Source organism: Phasianus colchicus, chromosome 4 (assembly GCF_987193195.1).
Source record: "Phasianus colchicus chromosome 4, bPhaCol1.hap1.1, whole genome shotgun sequence".
Classification (NCBI taxonomy): domain Eukaryota; kingdom Metazoa; phylum Chordata; class Aves; order Galliformes; family Phasianidae; genus Phasianus; species Phasianus colchicus.
Window position 1 is genome coordinate 60,888,827 of NC_143439.1, and position 23,726 is coordinate 60,912,552.

Below are 23,726 nucleotides of genomic sequence, written 5' to 3' on the forward strand. Positions count from 1 at the left end.
GGCCTGATGATGGTCACCAAAGAGTCTTGATAGGAAGAAACTCAAGGTGAATGTGAAGTTCCAAACACCCTTCTACTTCAGTCCTGTCTTAGTTTGATTCTTCCATGCATGCTGCATACTACTTAAAATTGTGCTTTCACTTGCCTGCTTTCGTTTGAATGACTGCAGTGCTTGTGAACCTTGAATAACTGATAGATTTCATTGGCTTATATAAATGCTACTGACACACAACTGTTAGTGAAGTCTATTTTAATTGTCATAAAAGATGCATGAAGTATTGTAATATGAATGTTCCTCTTTTCTAGAAAATCTTATATTCAAGACAGAAAGATTTGACATTAAAAAGACATCATTTTTTAGCAAAGCTAGAAAATAAAAGCTTCTACTGACAGCACTTTGTGGTACTTCTGTGTGGGAGGAATATATATTAGGTTTTCTCACTAAAAACATGTTTAAGAACAAGGGGCAGTAAGTTGTAGATGATCACTTAGCCTTTTTATGGTGGGCATGTCTTTCATAGTATTTGTCTTCCCAGTTTTCAACTTAGTTGAAGGAAGTCTCTCTCTCTGTCCTTCTTGGTTCTGAAAAACACTTTGACTGTATTTTGTACCTTCAACAGCTGACCTAAATGCTGTAGAAAAGTAAATTGATACAGCAGATGTGTGACCTGAGAAGTTCATGCTTTATCCTGTTGATCACCTTCTAGGCCTGTCCAAGCTAAGCAAAGGAAAAATATTTATAGTTATAAGAACACTGGGATACATAGCTATTCTAAATTTGACCTCCAGAACACATCACTGTCACTCTTTGTCCTTGCTTCGCAACTACAGAACCTACCCACAGGAATAATGTTAACAAGCATTTTTATTTACAGCGCCTCTGTGGCAGTGCTTGGGCTATCTAAGTGATAACTGAGTAGGAAGTTGAAGCCAGCCCCAGGGAGCACTTTTTTCCACGGGAAGTCTGCACTTTTAAAGCAGTCTTCCCTGAGAAATTTACCTGTGGATTGGCAATGTAATTGTAATATCCCAGTGTTAAATAAACAAAGAAACAAAGTGAGTGTGCTTTGCTAATTTATATTGTAACAATGGTCTTTTCCAACCTCAATAAATGGTTTAGTCCCGCTGTCAACCCATCACTACTGCATCCACTAAACCATGTCCTTTGGTGCTACATCTACCCTTTTCTTGAGAACTTCCAGTACCTCCCTGGGCAGCCTGTTCTAGTACCTTATCACTCTTTCAGATATTTTTTTTTTCCCCCCCAATATCAATGTTCTCTGGTGCAACTGAAGGCTATTCCCTCTATTCCTTTCAGGTAGCTGGGGTGATAAGGCCTCTTCCGAGCTTCCTCTTCTCCAGGCTGAATAACCCCAGTTCTCTCAGCCATTTCTTCTAAGACTTGTGCTCCTGACCCCTCACCAGCTTTGTTGCCTTTTCCTGGACATGTTTTAGGGCATCAATGCATTCCTTACAGTGAGGGGCCCAAAACTGAATGCAGTAGTTGATATGCAGCTTCTCATGAGCTGAGTACGGAGGGCACAGCTGTACAGATTGAGTGCAGATCACCTCCCTGATCCTGGTGACTGCCCTTTCTGATACTAGTCAAGATGCTATTGGCCTTCTTAGCCAATTGGGTATGCTGCTGGCTGTCAGTAATACCCTGGTTCCTTTTCTGCTGTGCAACTTGCCAGCCACTCTGCCCCAAGCCCGTAGCATTGCCTAGGGTTGTTGTAGCCAGAGTGCAGGACCAGGCACTTAGTCTTCTTAAAACTAATTCAGTTGGCCTCAACCTATGGATCTAGCATATCTAGATCCATCTGTTGGGCCTCCCTATCCATAGGCATATTAACACTTCCTCCCAAATTGTTATCTGCAAATTTACTGGGGGTGTACTCAGTCCCCTTGTCCAGATTGTCAGTAACAATATTAAACAGGGCCAGCTGCAGTACTGATCCCAGAGGAACACCAGTAGTGATAACTGGACCTAACTGTTCACTACTGCTATTCTTTGGTCCCAGCCATCCAGCTAGTTTTTCACTTTACAAGGAGTCCCAAGGCCAAGCCATGGGTTTCTGAGTGCAGGCTGACAGAGTTGTAGTTCCTTATCTCCTTCTGATATTTCTTGTATGTGGTCTTCTTATTAGCAAGTTCCCAGTTGTCTGGGACCTCCCCCGTTGACCAAGACTGCTGATATATGACAGAAAGTGGCATAGCAATCACTTCTGCCAGCTCTATCAGTACATTTGGGTTGATCCCGTCTGAGCCTATAGATTTGTATCAGTGCAGGTGGAGAAGGAGGTCTCTGTTTCCTCCTGAATTGTTGAGGGGGGGTTATTCTGCTCCTCATCCCTGTACACCAGCTTAGGGGGCTCAGTACCCTGAGGATACATGGCCAGATAATAAAAGACAGACGTAAAGAAGGTGTGGGGAACCTCAGCCTTTTCTTTGTCCTTTGTGATAACGTTCCCTGCAGAGTCCAATAAGAGTGGGAGATTCTCCTTAGTGTTGCTCTTATTGTTAATCTGTTTGCTAAAGTATTTTTTATCTTTAGCAATAGTGGTCAGATTAAGTTTTTGGTGAGCTTTTGCCTTTCTGATTTCCCCTCTGTATACCCTGCCTTGTGCTCTTCCCAAATTGTCTGACCTTTCTTTCAAAGATGGTAAAATGTCTTTTTGTCCTGGCGTCTCAGCAAAAGCTCCCTAACAAACCTAGCTGGGCAAGAGGTAGAGGGAACCAGAGCTGTGCCATTTCTTGCACTGTGCCTGCAAAATGGATCAGGCAAGAAAGGAAAGTATTGTGTGTGTATAAGCTGCCAGATAAACACTTGTATTATTGATGTTCATATCAGTTTAGCAAATTTTCTCTGATTTTTCTATGAACGTTGCACTTAGTTATTAAACAGTTTAACTTCTGACTGCTGCCTCTTTTACCGGTTCATCCAGAGTATCTGGTATCTGAAACTTCAATGGTGTTTTCTTCTCAGCATGTACCAAGTATTGAACAAAAAAAAAATCTGTAGCCAAAACTATTGCTGCTGTTTTGAAAGAAGCTTATAAGTGAGTGAAAGCAGAGGAAGAAGCAGAAGAATGCTGCATTGCCCAATTCTTTTCATTTGGGTAGGGCAGATAAATTAATACTATGTTTTTTTCAAACAATACACTCTTCACTGCAACTTCTGTTGTTAGCAGAGAGCCCCTGAAGGATGGGTGCTGATGTGAGTGGTGCCATCTGGAGAGGAGGCTTCTGACTTGTTTAGAGTTCTGCGTGGTTGGCTATATATCAGGCAAGGAGATTAAGTGGTTAATTTTCCTGGGATGTTGTTTTCCTATCTTACAATAATATTTTTACAGCTTTGTGAAAAGAGGGAGTAGTAACTGAAAATTATTTTTCACTATGTGCCTTGTTTAGCCAGACAGCGTATTATAATCTGGCATTAGTATTTTTCCAAGTGGAGCTTGGCAGACAAAACTGTGGCATGGGGAAGGAGAAAACTTACTTCATGATTTGCTCTTGTTAAAATATATCCATTTTAATGAAAGAGCTGGCTTGCAGCCTGTTCTTGTTTGGAAATAGTCCCAATACCAGAGATATTAAAGAGTGTAAGTAGCCCTTTTCTTTGGGAGATTATGTGAAATTGTTTTATATCCTTCTTCCTCTCACTTCTTGAAAAATCACTGATACTTAATGTCACCTCAGCTAACTGGGCTGCTTACCATGCTTCATGCATTATCACTGACCATATTAGGTAGAGACTGAAATCTGTAGCTTTGAGCAAGTGCCAGAAAATGTCTCTTAGGCGCTGTTTCCTACGCTCTGAGACTGTTCTTTCTGACCATGCTTTGTCATGCTGTCTGCCCTAAATACATAGCTGCCAAGCATCACAGTGTGTTTGGTGACCTTGCAGGATAATGGGGTAAGGCTTTGGAGTTTGCTGTTGAGTTTAGATCTGCCTTTCTACCTGTAGTTCTAGCTTGCTTGATAAATGTGTTGTGAATCAGTGGTCTGTTTCTTCTAACCACTCTGTGTTGATTAAATTGTATTGTGTTTCTCTTTAATATTTCAAACAAATTTCAGATTGTAAGTTCTCATATAAAAGAAAAAGTAGTTGTTATAGGCTTTGTTAGCTTTTCCATTAAAAGTGTTCTTCCTTCTAAGACAATACACAGCATGATGTTATTTACAAGCACTGGATATCAGATAGAGCTGGGAAGATTTTTCTTTGTCTGACCAGTAGATCAATTTGGTGCTGTTGAAGAAGAAAAAACTGGTTTACATCTGTATGTGTATAGTCAGATAAGAAGGAGAAACAGTTAGCTGTGAGTATTGAACTGGACAAAGTAAAATGAATTCTATAAGCATTTACTCATTTTTTGTTGTTGTTTCTGAGGAGTCCAAGGGCTGAGGACTTGAACTTGCAAACGTACTGGCTAAGTTTTATAGGCTGGTGGATTATTCAGAATGCTTGAAAATGCTTCACTACCAAATAAACAAGCAGTTGTGGTAGGGACTCAAGGACTCTCAGCAATAAGAATTACAGTACAAAAGTTGATCAATTCTGCAGGTTCCGTGTGTGTTCATTTTTACTGTAATGAGAATTCTTCTACTGAGAGATTAATCCTGGGGAAGTGAATGAGAAACTGTAAACTGTGTGTAGCATCCTGTGTCAGGTACCAAATAACAAGTAACAGTACATACACTAAAGCAGAACACTGAGATACAGTGTAAATACTATAATGAGTTAATTTCCTCTGCTGTTCTTATAACACCCTCATGTTGGATTTTTTCAATGTGATCCTTTAATTCTTCAACCAAATATAGTAACAATTTAGAAAATAATTTCAAGAGTTGCTAGTAAACCAGTTTTTTAAATCACATTAATTTATAGAGACCATGAAGGAAGAACCTGAAGTGCTCTTTGAGGAACTGCTGGAGAGGGCCAAAGCCGGAGAACCAAAAGCACAAACAGAGGTAATTTTATATGCTTTGTCCAGTACCGTTTACTCTTAATTCCAAAAATAGCACTGCCTGCTTTTAGAAGAACTGTTATCTCTCCCAAAGACATTTAGTTGAACTGTATCTATTTGGATCTTAAATTGTTCGAAGAACAGTGATGCCAGATGGCTTCTCTGCCTAGAGAAAGCTGCTTGCTTGGGTTTCAAGGCCAGCTCTTGCAAAAGCCTTTTGAACAAATATCAAAACTGGGGGAAGGGCTCAGAGCATGGAGAAGCCACTGTGCTTTATTTTTACCTTTTAAACCATGTGCCAAAGAGTTACTTGAGGTATGAATATAGTGATTATTAAATGCTCTTTGGATTTATCTTTGTCATTGGAATAAAATGAATTGCTGCTGAAAGGTGATTCAACACTGTTGGTTCAGTACTTCTCTATGTAGAACGACTCTCACGCTGGATTCTGCACAAGAAACTGCTATTGAGATGCTTCAGCAGGAACATCAGAGATTGGTTTTGTTCTATCACTGTTTCTGTGTTGAATTTTAACACATTTTTTAAAACAGATCTGTAATGGTTTAATTAAGTTAACTATACTTAGTTATGTAATGACAGATCCAGTTAAATTCATAGTGACACTTCTGCCTCTGTACACATTGTAATTAATTTTCCTTAGGTTTTAGAAAAATTGTATCACTTTTCTTTCCTGCCCATTCCATTATGGTGGTATGTTGGTCTAACTGGTTTAGTATAAATAGCTTAACATTTTTAGAAGGTTTTTTAGAAGGTTCCTGTTCAATATGGATACCGATTGACTGAAACATTCTTTTTCAGATTCAACTTTGACAGAAAGGAGTACTTCTGGTCTTTCTTTATTATCATTTTTGTTTTGTTTTTTTGTTATTTTTTTTCCCCTGGGGATTACCACTCTTCTTTCAAATAAAAATAAAAGGGCAAGAGGGAGGAAGCAGGAACAATGGCACAGAGAAATGCTTTTGAAGCTGATAAAAATAAGTCAATGCCAGTCTCAGTCCCCACTCCATCTCAGCCAGTTTGAGGGCAGGCTGTCCTTGGAGTTGTAAACTGAGACTGTAAGGAATTCCTCACCTCCAAAACAGCCAGTGGCTTTGCAGAGGATGAGGTTTAGCCTTGAGGGGATTGCTGCTACAAAGTCCACATTTTGGCTCTACTTCCAAAGATCAAAACCCATAGAACATTATTTCGGGATATAACTTCTGGCTGAGTAAGAAATACCATAGGTAATCTAAGCCTATGATGTGTGTGCATGTATATATATATATATATAAATAGTAATTATATTTCATCATTATCCTTTGCAGTTCATTCCTCCTTTGATTTTTTCCTTTAGCCCTTTAACTGTGCACACTTTCTATTCCCACATAATAACAGTATTCTTTTCTTAAAAAGATCTGGGATACAGTTTTGCTTTACTATGCATTCAGGAGGAAATGATTATTTGGAAAAGAACCCCAAATAGTTATCTCTTTTCTAGGGAATTGGATGTCTTGTGGCCTATAGAGAGGGAATTATCTTTCTTTTTAACCTCAATAAATAAGATACAATACTTACATATACATCCTTCTCTACTTTAGAATCCAGCCAGGAAAACTATAATTTGTCACTGTTGTAAGACTGAATAAGAAGCTGACTTTACATCATTGTTTTTTTTCCCCCGATAATTACAAAATCAAACATAAGCAAATGCTCGGTTCACTACCACTTAGCTATTACTATGAGTTTATTCAAAAATAACCTTGCACTGACTGTGGAAAATAAAGATGCCATGAGTGGATGTCAGCCTGCATTACTGTAGCTTTAGTTTCTTTATTGAGAAATAACTGCACAGCAGTTATGAAAATGAAACACCCACAGCTGTATTCTGTAATGGAGCAGAGGCAGCTCAGTGTCTTTGACTAGAGGTTATCTGCAAGGGGCCTGCATGTGATAAATGCTGCAGTTTGTAAAGCCCAAAGGTGAGAGGTGGGCAGTTGGCTTTAGAGAGGTCTGTGTTAAGCCATTGCCAGCTTTTACGTCATTTCATAGTTTTAGCTCATGGGAAGGAGAAAATGCTTGCTTTGTCACATTAGCAATCTGAGGCTGATGCTCTTGCCCATCAGTTCTTCCTCATTTGACCATTGCAGGCCAGAGCTGTGCAGCCATTCATAGGTGGCTCCACGTGGAAGCTTTGCCATAGCAAGAAAAGGGGCTTGTTTAGAGCCCCTTTCAGCAGTATTTTGTGGAAGGGCTATATGCTTGTTACCTGGAGGTGATTGGAGATGATTTTTTGCTCATAAAACTTTCTAAATACACAGAAAGGCTTGTCATTTTGTAACCAATATCAAGCAAATATTTTCTGGTTGCTCGGATTTTGGAACTGCATCTGTCTTGTTTCAGTTTTTTGGGGGGAGGGGTTAAATAATTAAATCTTGATGCTGAACTTCAAAAAACAAAAAAAAACAAAAAAACAAATTAAAAAAAACCTCCACAGGGCAAAAAACAATCCATGCCCTGAAACATTTATATTATAAAACCAGTGCTGTGGCTTCTTTTTCCCCATGCAGTGCACTTGTGCATTATATGGCTTATTCCAAAGTCTTCTAGTTTACATTGCAATATGAGTTTTTGTGACCAAGAGATGTTCATAAACTTGAAAGAGTTGCATCAAGTGCTACTACTCTTGAAGCTTTTCTCAAAATTTCAATGGCTAGAATATAAACATGCTCAAGAAACTCATGTCCTTGTTGGAAGAAGTTATTTACCTTGCAACTTGTTCAAACAATTCCTTCTTGACATAAAAAGCTGAAGGTAGACTTGCAGTTGGTGATAAATTACCTGGCAATTGCACTATCAAGGCTGAAGTATTAAGGTAAAAATAAATAAATAACCTCATATACTCTCTTTTCGGTCTGCCACTATGTCTGTGCAGTGCTTGTTGAACTCTTGTATGAATTCATAGTAAGTGTTTAGTTCTGTCTCTGGTATTTCTTAGTCCAATATTTTTCTAACTTCCTTTATAGTTTTGGGTCGCTTTGCTGTATGTACTCTGAGTTTAATTGCTCCAACGTCTACTCAGTGACTGTTTAAACAGAATTTGTTTGAACATCCACTTAAGTGCTTGAACCAGTTGCAAAGCTGGAGACCTAACCTTTAATGTCTAACAGAAACATCTTTTTGATGAGATCAGAGCATTCAGTCTGCTTGCAACAACTGTTTATTATTCACCTTTCAAAGATATTTCTTCAGTCTCACTTATTGGTAATATCAAATGCAAAGTTTCAGAGAAACTGTCAAGCAGGATTGGTGGTGGTTTTTTTTTTGTTTGTTTGTTTGTTTTTGCAACAGATAATACTAGATTTATGGAGCTGTAGTCTATTATTATTTCAGTTACATTCTGAGTGTAAATCATAAAGAACCTGAGAGAGAGAGGGAGAAGGGGTGCAGTTAACTAAACAAAAGCGTTTTCCAGGTTCTCTGGACATGTAAATAAGTGTCCAGTACTTTTGGCCACTTTCTGTCACTTAATGTTTGTAGTCTTGGGGTTTGATAAGCAGAAGTGTTTCATGCTGCAGCATAATTGTATTTAACATTACACTAATGCTTAATGGTAGGAATTTTACAAGTTATATCACTTAAATTACTGGGTGCTTAAGCTGTGTTAGTTTTCTTCCATTCACTAATTAATCAAGAGTTTGTTTTGACCTTCAGTGGCTAAACTGCAGTGAGTCAGGCATTTCACTGCTGAACCTTCCTTCCATGCTGAGACTCTTTGCCAGCCTACATCATCGGAATTTTGTCTGACCATTTTTCTTGGAAGTAAAGAATCAAAGAGAATCAGAATCCTTGAGTTGGAAAGGACCTTTAAAGGTCATCAAGTCTAGCTCCCCTGTAGTGAACGGGAACATCCACATCTAGATCAGGTTGCCCAGAGCTTGGTCAGCCTGGCCTTGAGTGTCTCCAGGGATGGGGCTTCCACCACATCTCAGGGCAACCTGTTACAGTGCCTCACCCTCACTATGAAAGACTTTTTCCTTACACCCAGGATCTACCCTCTTTAAGTGTGAAACAATTTCCCCTTGTCCTATCACCACACACCCTGCTTAACAGTCTATCCCATACTTTCTTGTAGCTCTCCTTTAGATACTGAAGAAATGGCCACTCTAAATATGACTTAATAACACCATGAACTTTAACTGATCCTGCTGGATGCCCAAAGACCAATGGCAACTAATTCTTTGAGCTGATCAAGTGTACTGCAATTCCTTCTTGCTTCCAGTTCTGGAAAGTGATCTTTCTCTGCAGAATATCAACTTACAACTATGTTCTTTAGTGCTGGGAGCAAATGTTTTGACCTTTTGTTCAAAGAGATTTTATTGTAGCTGAGTCTGAGGGAGTGAGAGGAGAGAGACAGACACTAACATTTATTTCAGTAATTGAAGGAATTTCTGTTCTCCACTTGTTCTAGGTGGGGAAATACTTCTTGAGATTAGCAGAAGAGGAGGATGAAGAACTTAACAACTGTAGTGCGGTTGATTGGTTCATCCTTGCTGCTAAGCAAGGTCGAAGAGAAGCTGTTAAACTGTTGCGTAGATGCCTAGCAGACAGAAGAGGTATGGGTTCTCTGAGACTTTTTGTACATCCTACTTTAATAATAGTCTATCCATTTTAACACTGGAAAGACACATTAAAATACAATGAGAATGTTCATGGCAAAATTATGTGAGTAGCTGCAGGAAGCATGTTCAAATGAGTGCTGTAAAAAGCAAACTACAGCTTACAAAAACATTTGTATTAATGGTTTGATTGAATTCCTTCATGGAATTCATGTGCATTCTTCCCTTCGACACTGCTGAAACTTCTTTTCTGTGACCGTTTAGATCAGTTATAACTGGTTATAACTGTATACCACCTACATATCTGCTGTTTCAGCTTTTTGCCCAGCTCCAGGCTTTCTTCTACTTGTTCTTTCTGGCTGTCTTCTCTGAATTCAAGATTCATAACTTCTTTCATACTGCTTCCACCACTTGGAATGGGTTCTTCTTGTCTGCCATCTATATGTACTCTTATTTAAAAATAAACTTTTTTTGTGAAATTTTTTCTGCTTTTTATATGTTAGTCATACATGTCTGTACCTCCTTTTGCCTGATATGTTGTACTTCAAAAGTTGAAAAAGACCTAAGGACGTCTGGCGCATGTCTGGCGCCCTTGTAGAAGTACAGTGTAAACTTCAGGAATGAAACTAGATTTTGGGCATGGAAGGGCATGAAAAATGTAAGGGGTGAAAAAGTGAATGAAACTTGAGAGGTTTCAGAAAACTGAGAAAAAATCAATTATGGGCAAATCTGTCATTTCAGAAAGGGTGTGGGATAATAGTATCTGATGTATTTTTCTTTTCTTGAGGCATCACTTCTGAGAATGAGCAAGAAGTGAAAAAACTATCATCTGAGACTGACTTGGAGAGAGCTGTGAGAAAAGCTGCCTTAGTCATGTATTGGAAATTAAACCCAAAAAAGAAGAAGCAATTAGCAGTTTCTGAACTACTGGAAAATGTTGGGCAAGTTGATAATGAAGGTTAGTTTATGAACTGATTTATGGTATTGATGACATATAATTGCAGGCAGAATACAGCTAGAAACCTGGACAGCTTAATAAAAAATCAAGCGTGAGTTAAAGTAAAGTAAAGTAAATGCATGGTTTACTTAAGAAAAAGTAACTGTCTTAATGGCTATATTAGTAAGTACCCTCTGGACTAGTGAAATTATTTCCTGAAGACCTGCCAACTCTTGCTGTAGATTGTGATTCAGTTAAGCAGTTGCTGTCCATGTCTTACGGTTTTATGGTGTTACAATTTTTTTCCCCTTACCCCAGTCATCCTTAAATTTTACCAGATATTGCAATTTACAAATTCAGTCTTTAAGACATCTGGTTAAATCTGCTGTTACGGAATCATATGTGCTCTGTCAATTCTCTTCCCTTTTTTTTTTTTTTCTTTTTTTAAGCATAGTAATAAGGATACAGAAAGGTAAACAGCTACTCTATACCTGTTGATATGTATGTTTGTCTTGTGCTGAGTTTGAGGAAATACCATTCTCCAGATATTGAGGTTGAACAACATTCCAGTTTTTGTTTGATCACTTTAATTAATAGCTTTAACTTTTCTTAAACTTCGGTTATTGAACCAGATGGTGAGAAGCAACCTGGTCCAGTCCCAAAGTCAGTGCAGAAGCAGAGGAGAATGCTGGAGCGCTTAGTGAGCTGTGAATGTGAGTACCTATGCTTCTTTTAATCTGCCTGAGTAAGGATATATAGCAAGTTTTAATTGCTGTAAATTGACGATGTCCATTTATTTACCTTGTATGTGCAAGGTAAATAAACAATCTGCAAACGCAGCCATAGAATGTTACCATTCTCATAAACTTGTCAGTGATTAGTACATTAAAAGGAATTTGCATGTAAGTTGCCATTTTCTTCCCATTTCAGCTTAAGAGGCAATTCAGTAAAACAATAATAAATTGCACTTTCAGTAGTTTTTTTTTCCTTCTAAATTTTAATAAAGTTTCTACTTATAATAAGGGAATTAATTATGCAGACTTAGTGCAGACACTTCCCTCGCTCTATTTGCCTTGCTTCTGTTTGCCATTCCCTTATAATTAATGTTTACTTTTTTATATTTGTTCAAGAATTTATCTAAGAAATGTGTACCAAGATATTCCTTTCATATCTCCAGTAGGTAGGGACAGGTCAGTTTGTGTGATATATAAAATGTAGATCGATTCTTGAAAGCACTGCTAAATGTCCCACGACTTGTTACTTACTAATATACTGTAGTTAGGAATCATGCAACTAAAATGTTGTATGTGGATTTATAAGCCAGATCAAGGTTTTGCATGTCTCAGATCCTTGAAAGATTAAATGTACATTCCATCAGTTCAGTTTGGCCTTTATCTTCAAGGACTGTATTCATTACACAGGTAGCTTCAGAATCAAGTTATGCAACTGGCAGTGAAACTGACACTGCTAAGAACAGAGTATTTCAGCTTTATGTCAACTTTAATAGAAGTAAAAGTGGAGGAAGAACACATGTCTATGTATATGAAGGAGGGAATAAAGACGGGGACAAATAGTACTTTGAAGACAAAATTTCCATGGGAGTAGATCAGCTGCTCCTGTGACTGATTTGCCACTTCTGGAAATCTAGAAATAGTCCTTCAAGGATTGTGTTTCATTGTCTGGTCATGGAATCTTAAGGCAGTTGTAGTTCATTGGAGTTACATCACTGGGCACTTGCTGGATGACATTCATGTTCTTTCCATTCCTTAGCTGAACAGACACGTGCTGACAGAGCATGAATGCAAAGCAAGTCATTTTGTTCTGGATTCTTCAGTAACTCAGAATGTCAGAAAAGGAACTGCTTTTTTTCTTTTTTTCTTTTTTTTTTTGAAGGCTTAAATGGCAGATAAAATAACAGGAGAGTAAATGAACCTACATGTAAGCGTAGGCAGGAATTGAATTGATGTGCATATTTTTCTTTTCCTATGGTGGACGGGGGAGGCAGGGGAATTTGTCATAACCAAATTGAAGGAAAAAAATCTATGAATAATGAAGTAGAATCTACAACATACACTTTTAATATCAATTTAAGAGACATCTGGATGACAAAATACTAATAACGTTTAAAAACGAAAAGTTTTCATCAAACACTTAAAGTAGGAGTTAAGCTGTTACCTCTTCTCTAGAGAGCTTTTATCTTTTCATGGATGAACAAGACAGCTGTTCCTATCAAGCTTTTACTTCTCTGATCCACTGAGTTTCTACATTTATCTTGCCAGCAGGAATTTTTTCCTTCAGTTTTAATATGTTGTCAATTCCTGGAAGCGTTAAGCCAGTAATATGTTTGCTGATACTTGATCTGGAATATTCTTAATGAAGGCATAAATGGAATACTAAAGCTGACATTGTCAATGGACAGTTGTTGCATGCCTGACAGTGTATGTATTGTTACGCCTGATAGGCCAACTATACATATTAAATTAATAACTCTTTCCCACTCAGGCTAACTCAGAGTCATGTAAAAGTTGCTAAAAAAACTTAAATAAGATTCTAATCATGTCTACATACTGATTCCTCTTCAAAAAATCGATTTTTACTGTTGTATATTTTGTCCAAATTGGGCAGTAAGCATAGGTGGTCTGTGTGGTGTTAGGAGTGATCTGGAGCACACCAAAGACAATGGAGGAACCTCACTGAATTCTTTGTGCAAGTCATGTCTGCAGTGTGTGAATGAAAAGGCAAGTTAGCAGAAAATTAAACTGCTTCTTGGGAACAGTGCCACATGATATTTGTGGTACATATGGGTTCATACAGTGGGGAAACAGAAAAATATTTTAAAAGTGCAAGCAAGGGCAACGTCCAAGTTGTGAGATTGAAGCAAAAATTGCAAGCTGCTTTTTTTCCATTGAACTCGTTGTAGCACCTCTTCCTTTAATGAGTATCTTGAAAAAATGCCTTTTTTTGTCCTGCTACCTACAGCTCTCTCATATTAAAAAATTCAAATGTATTTTATATGGCTTCCATATCTACTATTTCTGTTAAAGTTTTTAATTCCTTTTTAAAGCTCAAATCCACTAATCTTCTATTTGAAACTTAGTTAAGCCATTCAGTTTTCTGTCGCTTTAAAATCATAAACTTATATTGAGCAGGCCAGCGTTCTTATTTTTGTCAGCTGACTTGCTAAACGTACTGTGTAGGTGGTGTATTACAGATTTTTGTCATTCAGAAGTCTTTCATATCTACAGCAGTGTCATTTACTGCAGCGTATGGGAAAAGTTACTGTTAATTATCCTCCTTTACAAACGACGTGAAGCTTGCCTACCATAGAAACTAGCTAATGCATGCTAATGTAAGGCACTGGGTGTGAAAAGAGTTGGAAGCAGTGTATTAGGCATCTTGTAGCATCCCTGGAGATCTCTGAAGTAATCTCTTGCTTCTATTCTACTTGTAGGAGTGAATAACAAGGGCCAATAGCTGAGAAGATTCTTCATACCTGTAAATGAGTTGTTAGGCAGTAATAAAATATTGTCTTTGTGAACAACTGAGCAAAGCATATTTTGTGGCCAGCTAATTTAAATCCTAGCTGATGGAGTTTGAGGGAGGAGTTTTCATATAGCCCAACAGCATATTAAGTTAATATGCTAAAATAAACTTGTATTTAATCTTGTAGATATAAATAAATAATTAGGCATTTAATGTAATTGTATCTGTCTGTAAGTTACAAAATTGGAAAAACAATTGCTAAACCAAATCAGAAGTCTGTTTTCAGTTCATCATGTGTAGGTAATTCATTACTGTTCCTGTACAATTGTTTCTTTTCAGTGTGGATTTTAGTTAAAGATTTCCAAAGTTACTAAAGCTATGATAAGTTATGATTTGAAACTGTGTAACCTAATCCAGCAGTCTCTTTTCCTCAGAATACATACAAATAAGCTACGTTTTGTTTTCCTATTTGCAAATATAATAAAATATGTACTGGTTGACAAGATTTAGAGTAGTCATTTATTGCTGCAAAAAGCAACTGGTTGTTTTAAGCACCAATCTTAGAGCAAGTTTAAAGGTAAGCCTGTGTTATCAGCAATTTAGTTTTTGAAGTCCAGAGCACATCTTTAATAACATGAAAGAAAGTTAATATTCCAGTTCATATAATCAGTGCAGCATTTTAGAGATGCTATTTACTCATAATCTATATCTTACAGCTAAAAAATTTATTGCTTTGGATGACTTTGTGGAGATTACCAAGAAGTATGCAAAGGGAATCATCCCATCCAACCTGATTATGCAGGAAGAGGAAGATGATGAATTGGCAGGGAAGACTCCTGAAGAGTTGCCTCTGAGACTGAAGGTAAGCACACAGTAATAAACAGGTTATGTGGAAGGGTTGTAACTTGCACATTTCAGACAAGACAGAGACGATTTGCACTTGATTCTCAAAGCTGATTTTTAGCCTTAGTAGGTCAGTAGTAGAATTTTTGTTATAATTTCTTTTTTGGCTTTAGTTCTTATATGTATTTATAATTTCATAATTTCAGGCATGTATTTAAGAGGAAAGGGTAATAGTTTTCCAAAGGGGAAAAACTACGTTCATTACATCTCAATGAGAATTTAAAGGCTCCTATAATAACTGTCATATTTTTATTACAGTTGTTTTTATATACTTGATGTCTTTCTTACATTAAAAGGAGCAAGGAGGTGGCAAAAACTATCCTTAGCCTTGAGGTGTTAAAAAGTTCTATTATGGAGGATTTCAAGAATGGTGCAATTTGTCTTCAGTGGTTTTCTGTACTGTTATTTCTATAGATAGTGAAAGGAGAAGGGAAAATTGAGGTATGAGTGTTCAATATCAACATAAATTTCAAGCAAGGCAGGGTGTTTCTAGCTACTGCCATGAGGGGTTTTGTTGTCCATTATCATACAGAAGGGTTAAAAAAAAAAGTTATCGCTTCCAGTATTTTGAGCAACTAATACTCTGAAAGAGATGCATTTATGAAGAACAGCAGAGATGCTTTTGCTAATAAACAGGCTTGTGCCAAAGTCATTGTGTTTGTTGCCATTTCTTCACTATGTTACAGAGGTTTGCTGAAGCATTTTTGGCTTTTCTGCTGTTGTAATTAATATGAAAGCATAACTTCTGGGAAAACATTAAAAACTCTTTTTTAATGGGACTGTTTTCACTATATAATATGCAGATGGTAATATTTGAATGCTTGTTTGAAAGAGAAAAATCCTGAAAATTTATTGCTGATGCACTGAATGTGTATGTGGCCGTAGGGAGATCTGATCTAGCATTTTTTCTATTGCTGTATAATTGTATAGAAAAATGCCATGTGAGATGGGTAAAATTTTAAGATCATGTACAGTGATTTTCTGCTGTTTACAGAATAGATTTTGACAGCTGCATCTGTAGGTGCATGGAAAGGATCTTTTAAAGATAAAACACAACTATAAAGACTTTCTGCAAGTGCATATAATCAGAGTGTATAACATGATCTTTGCAGAAGAGTGGTAGAATTAAATGTTTTAAAATTTACACCACTCACAGCTCAAGTGATGACTTAAGCTAAACTACAGGGCTACAGTTCTGTGTTATCTTCAGTGTGAAGTTAGCAGAGCAGAGTATTTGACTACGAAGCCGTTTAATTATGTGTCAAAGGTAATGAAATTCATCTTCCCTGAAATCAAAATAGCCTCTGCGTTTCACCTGACTGAATTAATCAAAACAGAGCTAATAATATCAGACAACGTAAAGTCACGTTATTGGCAACACCCTTTTGGAATAAATATCTTTTCTTGTCAACTGAGATTAGACAACTGGCTGCTGCTGCTTCAGTTAATATCTGTGATGTACGAGTACAAACCTGCTCTTAAATAAAATGCTTCTTTCTTTCTTTCTAGGTTGTAAAATATCCACTTCATGCCATAATGGAAATTAAAGAATATCTTATAGATATTGCATCAAAGGCAGGAATGCATTGGCTGTCTACCATTATTCCAACACATCACATCAATGCTCTCATCTTCTTCTTCATCATCAGTAATCTGACAATTGATTTTTTTGCCTTCATTATTCCATTAGTTATATTCTATTTGTCCTTCATTTCTATGGTGATTTGCACACTGAAAGTTTTTCAGGACAGTAAGGCCTGGGAAAACTTCCGCACTTTGACTGACTTACTGCTTCGTTTCGAACCAAACCTAGATGTTGAGCAAGCTGAGGTGAACTTTGGGTGGAATCACTTAGAGCCGTACATTTATTTTTTACTCTCAGTATTCTTTGTGATTTTTTCCTTTCCTATAGCAAGCAAGGACTGTATACCATGCTCAGAGTTAGCTATTGTCTCAGTCTTCTTCACAGTGACAAGTTACATGAGTTTAAGCACGTGTGCAGAGCCATACACGCGAAGAGCATTAATGACTGAGATAGCAGCAGGTTGCTTATCCCTGTTGCAGATATTACCTGGGAATTTTGGCTTCTTGAAATTCTTAGGTAAAACCTTTTTTACTGTTCCTGTAGGCCATCTTTTTGTGATCAATGTAAGCATCCCGTGCCTTTTGTTTTTGTATTTGTTCTATCTTTTCTTTAGAATGGCACAACTGCGAAATTTTAAAGGCACCTACTGTTACCTGGTCCCATATCTGGTCTGCTTTATGTGGTGTGAACTCTCCGTGGTCATTCTGCGGGAGTCCTCTGGCATTGGGCTGGTCCGTGCATCAATTGGTTACTTTCTGTTTCTCTTTGCACTCCCAGTGCTAGGTGTAGGCATTGCACTGATGTGTCTGGTCCATTTCATTAAGTGGTTCGTGTCTCTGGAGCTCATGAAAATTGTAGTGACTCTAGTTTTGTGTGCTGTTCCTTTACTCTTCCGATGGTGGACAAAAGTCAACTTCTCTGTAGTGGAAATGGTTAAATCCCTCACTCGAAGCTCAATTGTGAAACTCATTTTGGTGTGGATTACAGCTGTGGTGTTGTTTTGTTGGTTCTATGTGTATCGATCAGAGGGAATGAAAGTTTACAACTCCACCTTGACATGGAATCAGTATGCCTTCCTCTGTGGACCCCGATCATGGAAGGAGACCAATATGGCACGTACTCAGATTTTATGTAGTCACCTGGAAGGACACAGAGTGACATGGACTGGGCGGTTCAAATACGTGCGTGTGACAGAAATTGACAATAGTGCAGAATCTGCAATAAACATGCTTCCACTTTTTATTGGTGATTGGATGAGGTGCTTGTATGGTGAAACCTACCCTCTTTGTGACCCCAAAAATGTCACTATGGAGGAGGAAGAATTGTGCCGTCTCAAGTACTTGACAAAGCATAAGTGCCACATGAAAATGTTCGATCGGTACAAATTTGAAATAACTGTGGGTATGCCTTTCAGTAGCAAAAATGGAACCAAGTTGATGGAGGAAGATGACATAACCAAAGATATTGTGCTGAAGGCAAGCAGTGAGTTTAAGAAAGTGTTGTTGAACTTGAGGCAGGGAAGTATAATTGAATTCAGCACAATTCTGGAAGGTCGTCTTGGCAGTAAATGGCCTGTCTTTGAACTGAAAGCAATCACTTGCTTGAATTGTATGTCTAAACTCCTACCTGCAGGGAGGCATGTGAAAATTGAGCATGACTGGAGGAGCACAGTGCATAAAGCCATTAAATTTGTTTTTGATTTTTTCTTCTTCCCATTCCTGTCAGCTGCATAATGAGCTCATTTTGGTTCAGTGGCAACTTCGATGTACACTGCATTTACACTACCAAACGTTTGGCTTTTTAAAAAGAGAAATAAACACAAAACCACCCTGCTGTAGCAATGCTTAAAACGTATGCTAATGTAGAGCATTGGTTGAGTTTTCTAAGTGTAAACACTGTATCTTGACTTTAAACCTGATATGACTGAAGTGTTATATACTAGTTTCATGTTATAAAAGAATGCAGAGCATTGCTGCTGACTAATTGCATGGAGACTATTCTGTCCAAAGTGAGCATGTTGTTTGCCTGTGATACGACACTAGGTGGATTCACTTGCTCTGTGTTAAAGCACTTTACTCTTTAAATATTCACAACATGCTCCTATGTATTTTCACAGGTATGATTTATAGTAGGTAGTTGATAATAGCTTATATTGCACATATTGCTAGTATTTATTTGGTGTATTCTAGAAAAAGGTGATCATATAATCCGTTCCTGGTGGTGATACCTGTGTAAAAAATGTATTGTTTCAGTTCTTGTCCAGAAATTGGTGATTTCAACCTTTATTTGGAAGGGTACACCATGTCACACACCAGCAAGGTGGTAAAATGCTCTCAAGCTTTCATTTTGCATTAAATATTCTTTACAGAACAGGCTGTTTGTTCTAATTGGCTGTGATAGCTACGTGTCTGACACTAAGGTATAATCCATGCTGGTGCGTGAATGACAAACACCATATGGTAGGACTGGTATTGTACTGTACCAGTAACAGTCAAGCCAAAGCACTTGAAAATAGTATGTAGAAGTCTACGTTGGAAACTGACATAGATTGTCTGTTAATAATCTGCATTGTGCAAATAAATATAAACTTGATTAAATGGGCACAAAGAGTGTTTGTTATGCTTTGACATTTTGAGCAGTTATTCATGTTGCACTGATGATGAACAGCATTCATTGGAAAACACAATCTAGAACATATACAATTTTCTGCTGTGAGCTGCCTTAAGTTGTACTTCACATTATTTCAAGCTTGCAGTAAAACCAGAGGTTACCAGGCCAAGTTTTTTGTAGCTATAGAATCTAGACATACTGCAAGTTTTGCTTTCATTGTGACTTACTGCCTTTTGAGTGCTTGGATGACATTGTGCATCACATGCATCATTCTGTTTCCCTGACTTCTCTTTCACTCTTTCTACATTAATATCCCTTTTGCCTTTCCATACCTGTCATAAATTTGGAGAGCATAAGGGAAACACAGTCACTGAAAACTGACAAAAAGAAACGTAGAAGAATGAGACATTTGACTGCACTCCAGCCATTGGCACCCTCTTGAACATCAGGATCAAGCTGCAGATAGAAAGAATCCAAAGACATCTACAAGCAAGGTGCCAGAATGCCAGGCACTTAGCTGAGCCTGGTGTTGCAGAGCTGGTCATGTTGGAGCCTATCAGAGAATCTTTAAAGTAGAATTGTGTCCTAAAGGTGCTTTTACTTTTGAAAACTCAGCCTTGGAGAAAATAAATAGTATAAATTTGCAGGCAAATGTAAATTTCGACAAAGATCAGATTACCTGATCTCTTGGCTTTTGGCAGCAAATAAGCCAAACTCTGCCTTTACTTTTCCTTTTTTTTTTTCTTCTTTTTTTCCTCCTGGACTATTAGTAGGCTCCTTTTGAATACCTAAGTGATCTTCCTGGCTTTGAAATATTAAGCTCTAAAGATGCATTTTTTTTTTATTTCCTCATATATGCGTAAATTTAAAACTTCTGTTCATGTGTTTGTCAGGAGGGGAAAAAATAAGCATCATCTTTTTTTTTTTAAGCTTTTACTCTGCAGAAGGATGTCAATTTATTGACTAATTGGTGTGTTTTGAAGAAGTAGTATGTAGTTTTATTGACTTCTCTGGAAATGGTTGCTCTGTCACTGAGACAAAAGGCTTAATCCAGGTAATTCAGTTCCGATCTATAACAATACTATTACAAGGCTTAACTCCAACAACTTTAAGAATTTAAAGCATTTTCTTAGGAAATTGTTAGGAGGTAAAAATAATTCATTTGTTAAGTAGAGACAAGTTAGATGAGCTGAATTATCTAAAACTGCTATCTGCATGCAATGCCTCTAATCTTTGCCTGTCTTTTTACTTTAGCCCAGGATGAACTGTGGAGTAGGACTTTGAATCGCAGTGACATCAGGGAGCTGGGAGCTGCCCCTCTAGTGCATAGAGCCTATGTCAGCTTCCAGACCTTAGGGAGGAAAGAAAATAATCTTGAGCACCTCACTGCAGAGGCAAAGAACCTCTAGCATAAGACTACAGTATGGTAGGAATGGCATAAAGCTTTTCTGTTATCTTTACTTATATAGTCACTTTTTCCTTCTAATAAAACACTGCCTTATTTAATACAGAGGTGGGAGCTTCTTAAAAGGAGAATTTGGGTTTTTGTCATGAAGCAACTGTGGAGTTTTCTCCCTCCTTGTATTTGCAGAAAAGGGGAGATGCACTAACAAATGCAGCTTTATGTTGACATAGTTGAACATAGGTCCAGAAGGCTAAATTCTTGTCCATTTCTCAGGTGTTCCTTAATATTTCTATTTTTTTAAATGGGAAAATAAGATAGTATAACAGTAACATGATTTATGGGTGTTCCATTTTCTTATCTGTCTAATAGTAGTGTTCTGAAACTTTTTTAGCAGATATTTCTTAATTGTAGCTGACAAAATGTTACTGCTAATACTTAAGCAGTTGCAGTCCTGGGCTAGGTGTTTTTGCAAAGGCTGTTTCTTGCGACATCAAATCTTGCTGGCAAGCAGCATAAACTAACTGTTCTACTGTTACATGCTACAGCTTTATATTCCAAACAGTCCATCTTCCTAAGATGGAAAGGAGGGGCAGTGTCTGAAGTTCAGTAAGACCAAGTACCACGTTCTGCTCTTTGGCCACAATAGCCCCAGGCAATGCTACAGACTTAGGGCAGAGTGGCTGTAAGATTGTGTGGAAGAAAGGGACTTGGGAGACTTGGTTGACGCTCAGCTTAACGTGAGCCAGCAGTGTGCCCATGTTGCCAAGAAGGCCAATGGCATCCTACCTTATATAAGAATAGCGTTGCTGCAGGAACAGGGAAGTGATTTTCCCCCTGTACTCAGCTCTGCTGAGGCCACTCCTCAAATACTGTGTTCAGTTTTGGGCTCCTCAGTACAAGACAGACATTGAAGCCCTGGAGTGGGTTCAAAGAAGGGCAGCGAAGCTGTGAGGGGTCTGCTGCACAAGTCTTATGGGGAGCAGCTGAGGGAGCTGGGATTGTTCAGTCTGGAAAAGAGGAGGCTCAGGGAGAACGTATAGCTCTCTGCAATTTCTTGAAGGGAGGTTGTGGTGAGGTGGGGTCAGCCTTTTCTTTCTCATAACTGGCAATAGGACTAGAGGAAATGGCCTCAAGTTACGCCAGGGGAGGCTCAGGATGGATAGGAGTAAAAATTTCTTACCCAAAAGAGTAGTGAGGCACTGGAATAGACTGCTGTACAATCAATAGGTGTACAATCGATAGGTATACAGAGGTTAGGTTTAGTAAGATTGTAACAGTGGAAAGGTAATAAAAATAATCAGAAACACTCCCCAGTGTCATAGGCTCGCAGTAAACTCCACAAGGAGTAATCTTTAGAAACAGATCCTTCCTTGGTGGCAGTCAGCAATTAAATGGGATCTAGGAGAGGTGCAGCCAGGCTCCACCCCTTCTGATAGCACAGGTGAATTGCCTTCACCTGTTCTCCTGCAGCTGACTCATTGCTCGCTTCAGGTGGTCAATCAGAGGTTCAAGCTGTGATCAGCAGTTCCCATACAGCTGCCCAGGGAGGTGGTGAAGTCACTGTCCCTGGAGGTGTTCAAGATGTAGTACTGAGGGTCAATGGCTTAGGGGGGAAAATATTAGTAGTAGGTGGATGGTTGGAATGGATGATCTTGGAGATCTTTTCCAACCTTAGTGATTTTACGATTCTATGATAATGTGGCAACTGCTGTTAATTATTCAATTAATTCTACGTTTATTATTTTCTTAGCTTCGAAGACATGATGAATTACGAACAGTTCCAAAGATAGGTGCCCTTTCTGTAGGCTGATAATTCAATCTTTTGAATTATTATTAGTTAACCGATGATGATGAGGAGGATATTACATTATGGCTATTGACACATCTAAAAAAGATTCAGCTGTTCTTTGATAAGCTCAGTATAGCACTTAAAATACAGAGAATTTAGAGAAAAGTAAATATTCATTATTTGAATTCCATCCTGTAAGTAATATGGACAAGTACTTCTTGTTCTCAAACTGGTACATTCTTCTATAAGCACAGGAAAAACAATTCCGCACATATAGAAATTCTGAATAATTTAAAAGCCTACTCTGTAATGACTAAGAGCCTCTTGCTATTGGAAGGAATGCAAGGAGTTCGTACTTTGTGTTTTGCCTGATGCTTTTGGAGAAGGAAGTCAGTACATCTGTCAGAGTAACGTGCTTTTTATTTCCTCAAACAAATCGATCTTCTCAATTACCATGCAATTACCATTAATTAAATACAAATTTGCTTGCAATTTTTAGTAATATATGATGATAGGAATGTTACCAAAGGGGTAGCACAATGCTCCTTTACACAAGTGAGCACGAGCCTTTGACATAAAACAGTATGCCACCTTCCAGAGCTCACCCATGTTCGCCTGTCTCTTGGCTTCTCTACTTTCAGTAAAACAGGCAAAATAGATTTCAGAACTGTGAGTACGTTCAACATCTGCAAGATGCCAACTTGTAAACAGGTATTTTAACTGCTCTATTTCTACATACCTGCACAATTTACTCAAATGCTAATAGGAATGGCTAGAATCAAGCAACAAATTGTTGGTTTTTCATGTGCATTAAGATGGTTTCTTTGCTTGCCTTCTATTACTCAAAAGCTTTAATTAGCTTTTGTCCTGAAAAAATAAAAGGTCATAAGCATTCTGCTTCTTCCTCATGGAAGTTATAACCTGATGTATAAAAGATGAGATTTATCCTCCCAGAAAGGAACATGAACCACAGGTTTTGAAGACAGACAAACCTTCCTTTACAAAGTAATTTACATTGATACAGAGGGAAGCATACAGGACAGATCTTCCCCCTAGCAACTTTGGTAAGACTGCAGCTTCTCCACACGCTTCTCAGCATTTTTGTCTGACAATATTTCGCATGGTTTGTGCAATAGTGATTTACTGTACATTCTGATTCAAGTTAAGAATAAGAATCTCTCCTCAGAAGGGCTGAAACTGATAACAAGGCCAGCAATTTTTTTTTGCAATTCTACTGAAGAAGTGTATGTTATCACACTTCCCAAAACAAAATATAAACAAAATAGCAGGAGCTTATTGATAGTCAGCAGTTCAGTCAAGAAACAGGTGCAAGCTGAGCACGAGGAAGATGGAGCATGTTTGTAAATAGGATTATAGTCGGTGCATGCAGTTTTTGCAACAGAGCCATATCTGACACTTCAGTTTGCCTACA

The 23,726-nt window shown here is 38.0% G+C and overlaps 1 protein-coding gene across 2 annotated transcripts in view; it reads left to right on the forward strand.

Annotated features, from left to right (window-relative positions):
• Window positions 1-19,113, forward strand: part of WFS1 (wolframin ER transmembrane glycoprotein) — a 32,938-nt gene extending 13,825 nt beyond the window's left edge. Inside the window, exons 1-7 of one of the 2 annotated variants that reach the window (XM_090139678.1) lie at window positions 3,776-3,915; window positions 4,888-4,970; window positions 9,435-9,579; window positions 10,370-10,540; window positions 11,152-11,232; window positions 14,719-14,864; window positions 16,415-19,113. In XM_090139678.1, the coding sequence (XP_089995804.1) occupies window positions 4,893-4,970; window positions 9,435-9,579; window positions 10,370-10,540; window positions 11,152-11,232; window positions 14,719-14,864; window positions 16,415-18,223 (2,430 nt within the window). In that variant the 5' untranslated portion in view covers window positions 3,776-3,915; window positions 4,888-4,892 and the 3' untranslated portion in view covers window positions 18,224-19,113. Of the gene's footprint in view, window positions 1-3,775; window positions 3,916-4,887; window positions 4,971-9,434; window positions 9,580-10,369; window positions 10,541-11,151; window positions 11,233-14,718; window positions 14,865-16,414 lie in introns of those variants that run through there. The other variant, XM_031588359.2, reaches the window with a different exon arrangement.
• Window positions 19,114-23,726: the final 4,613 nt, after the last annotated feature.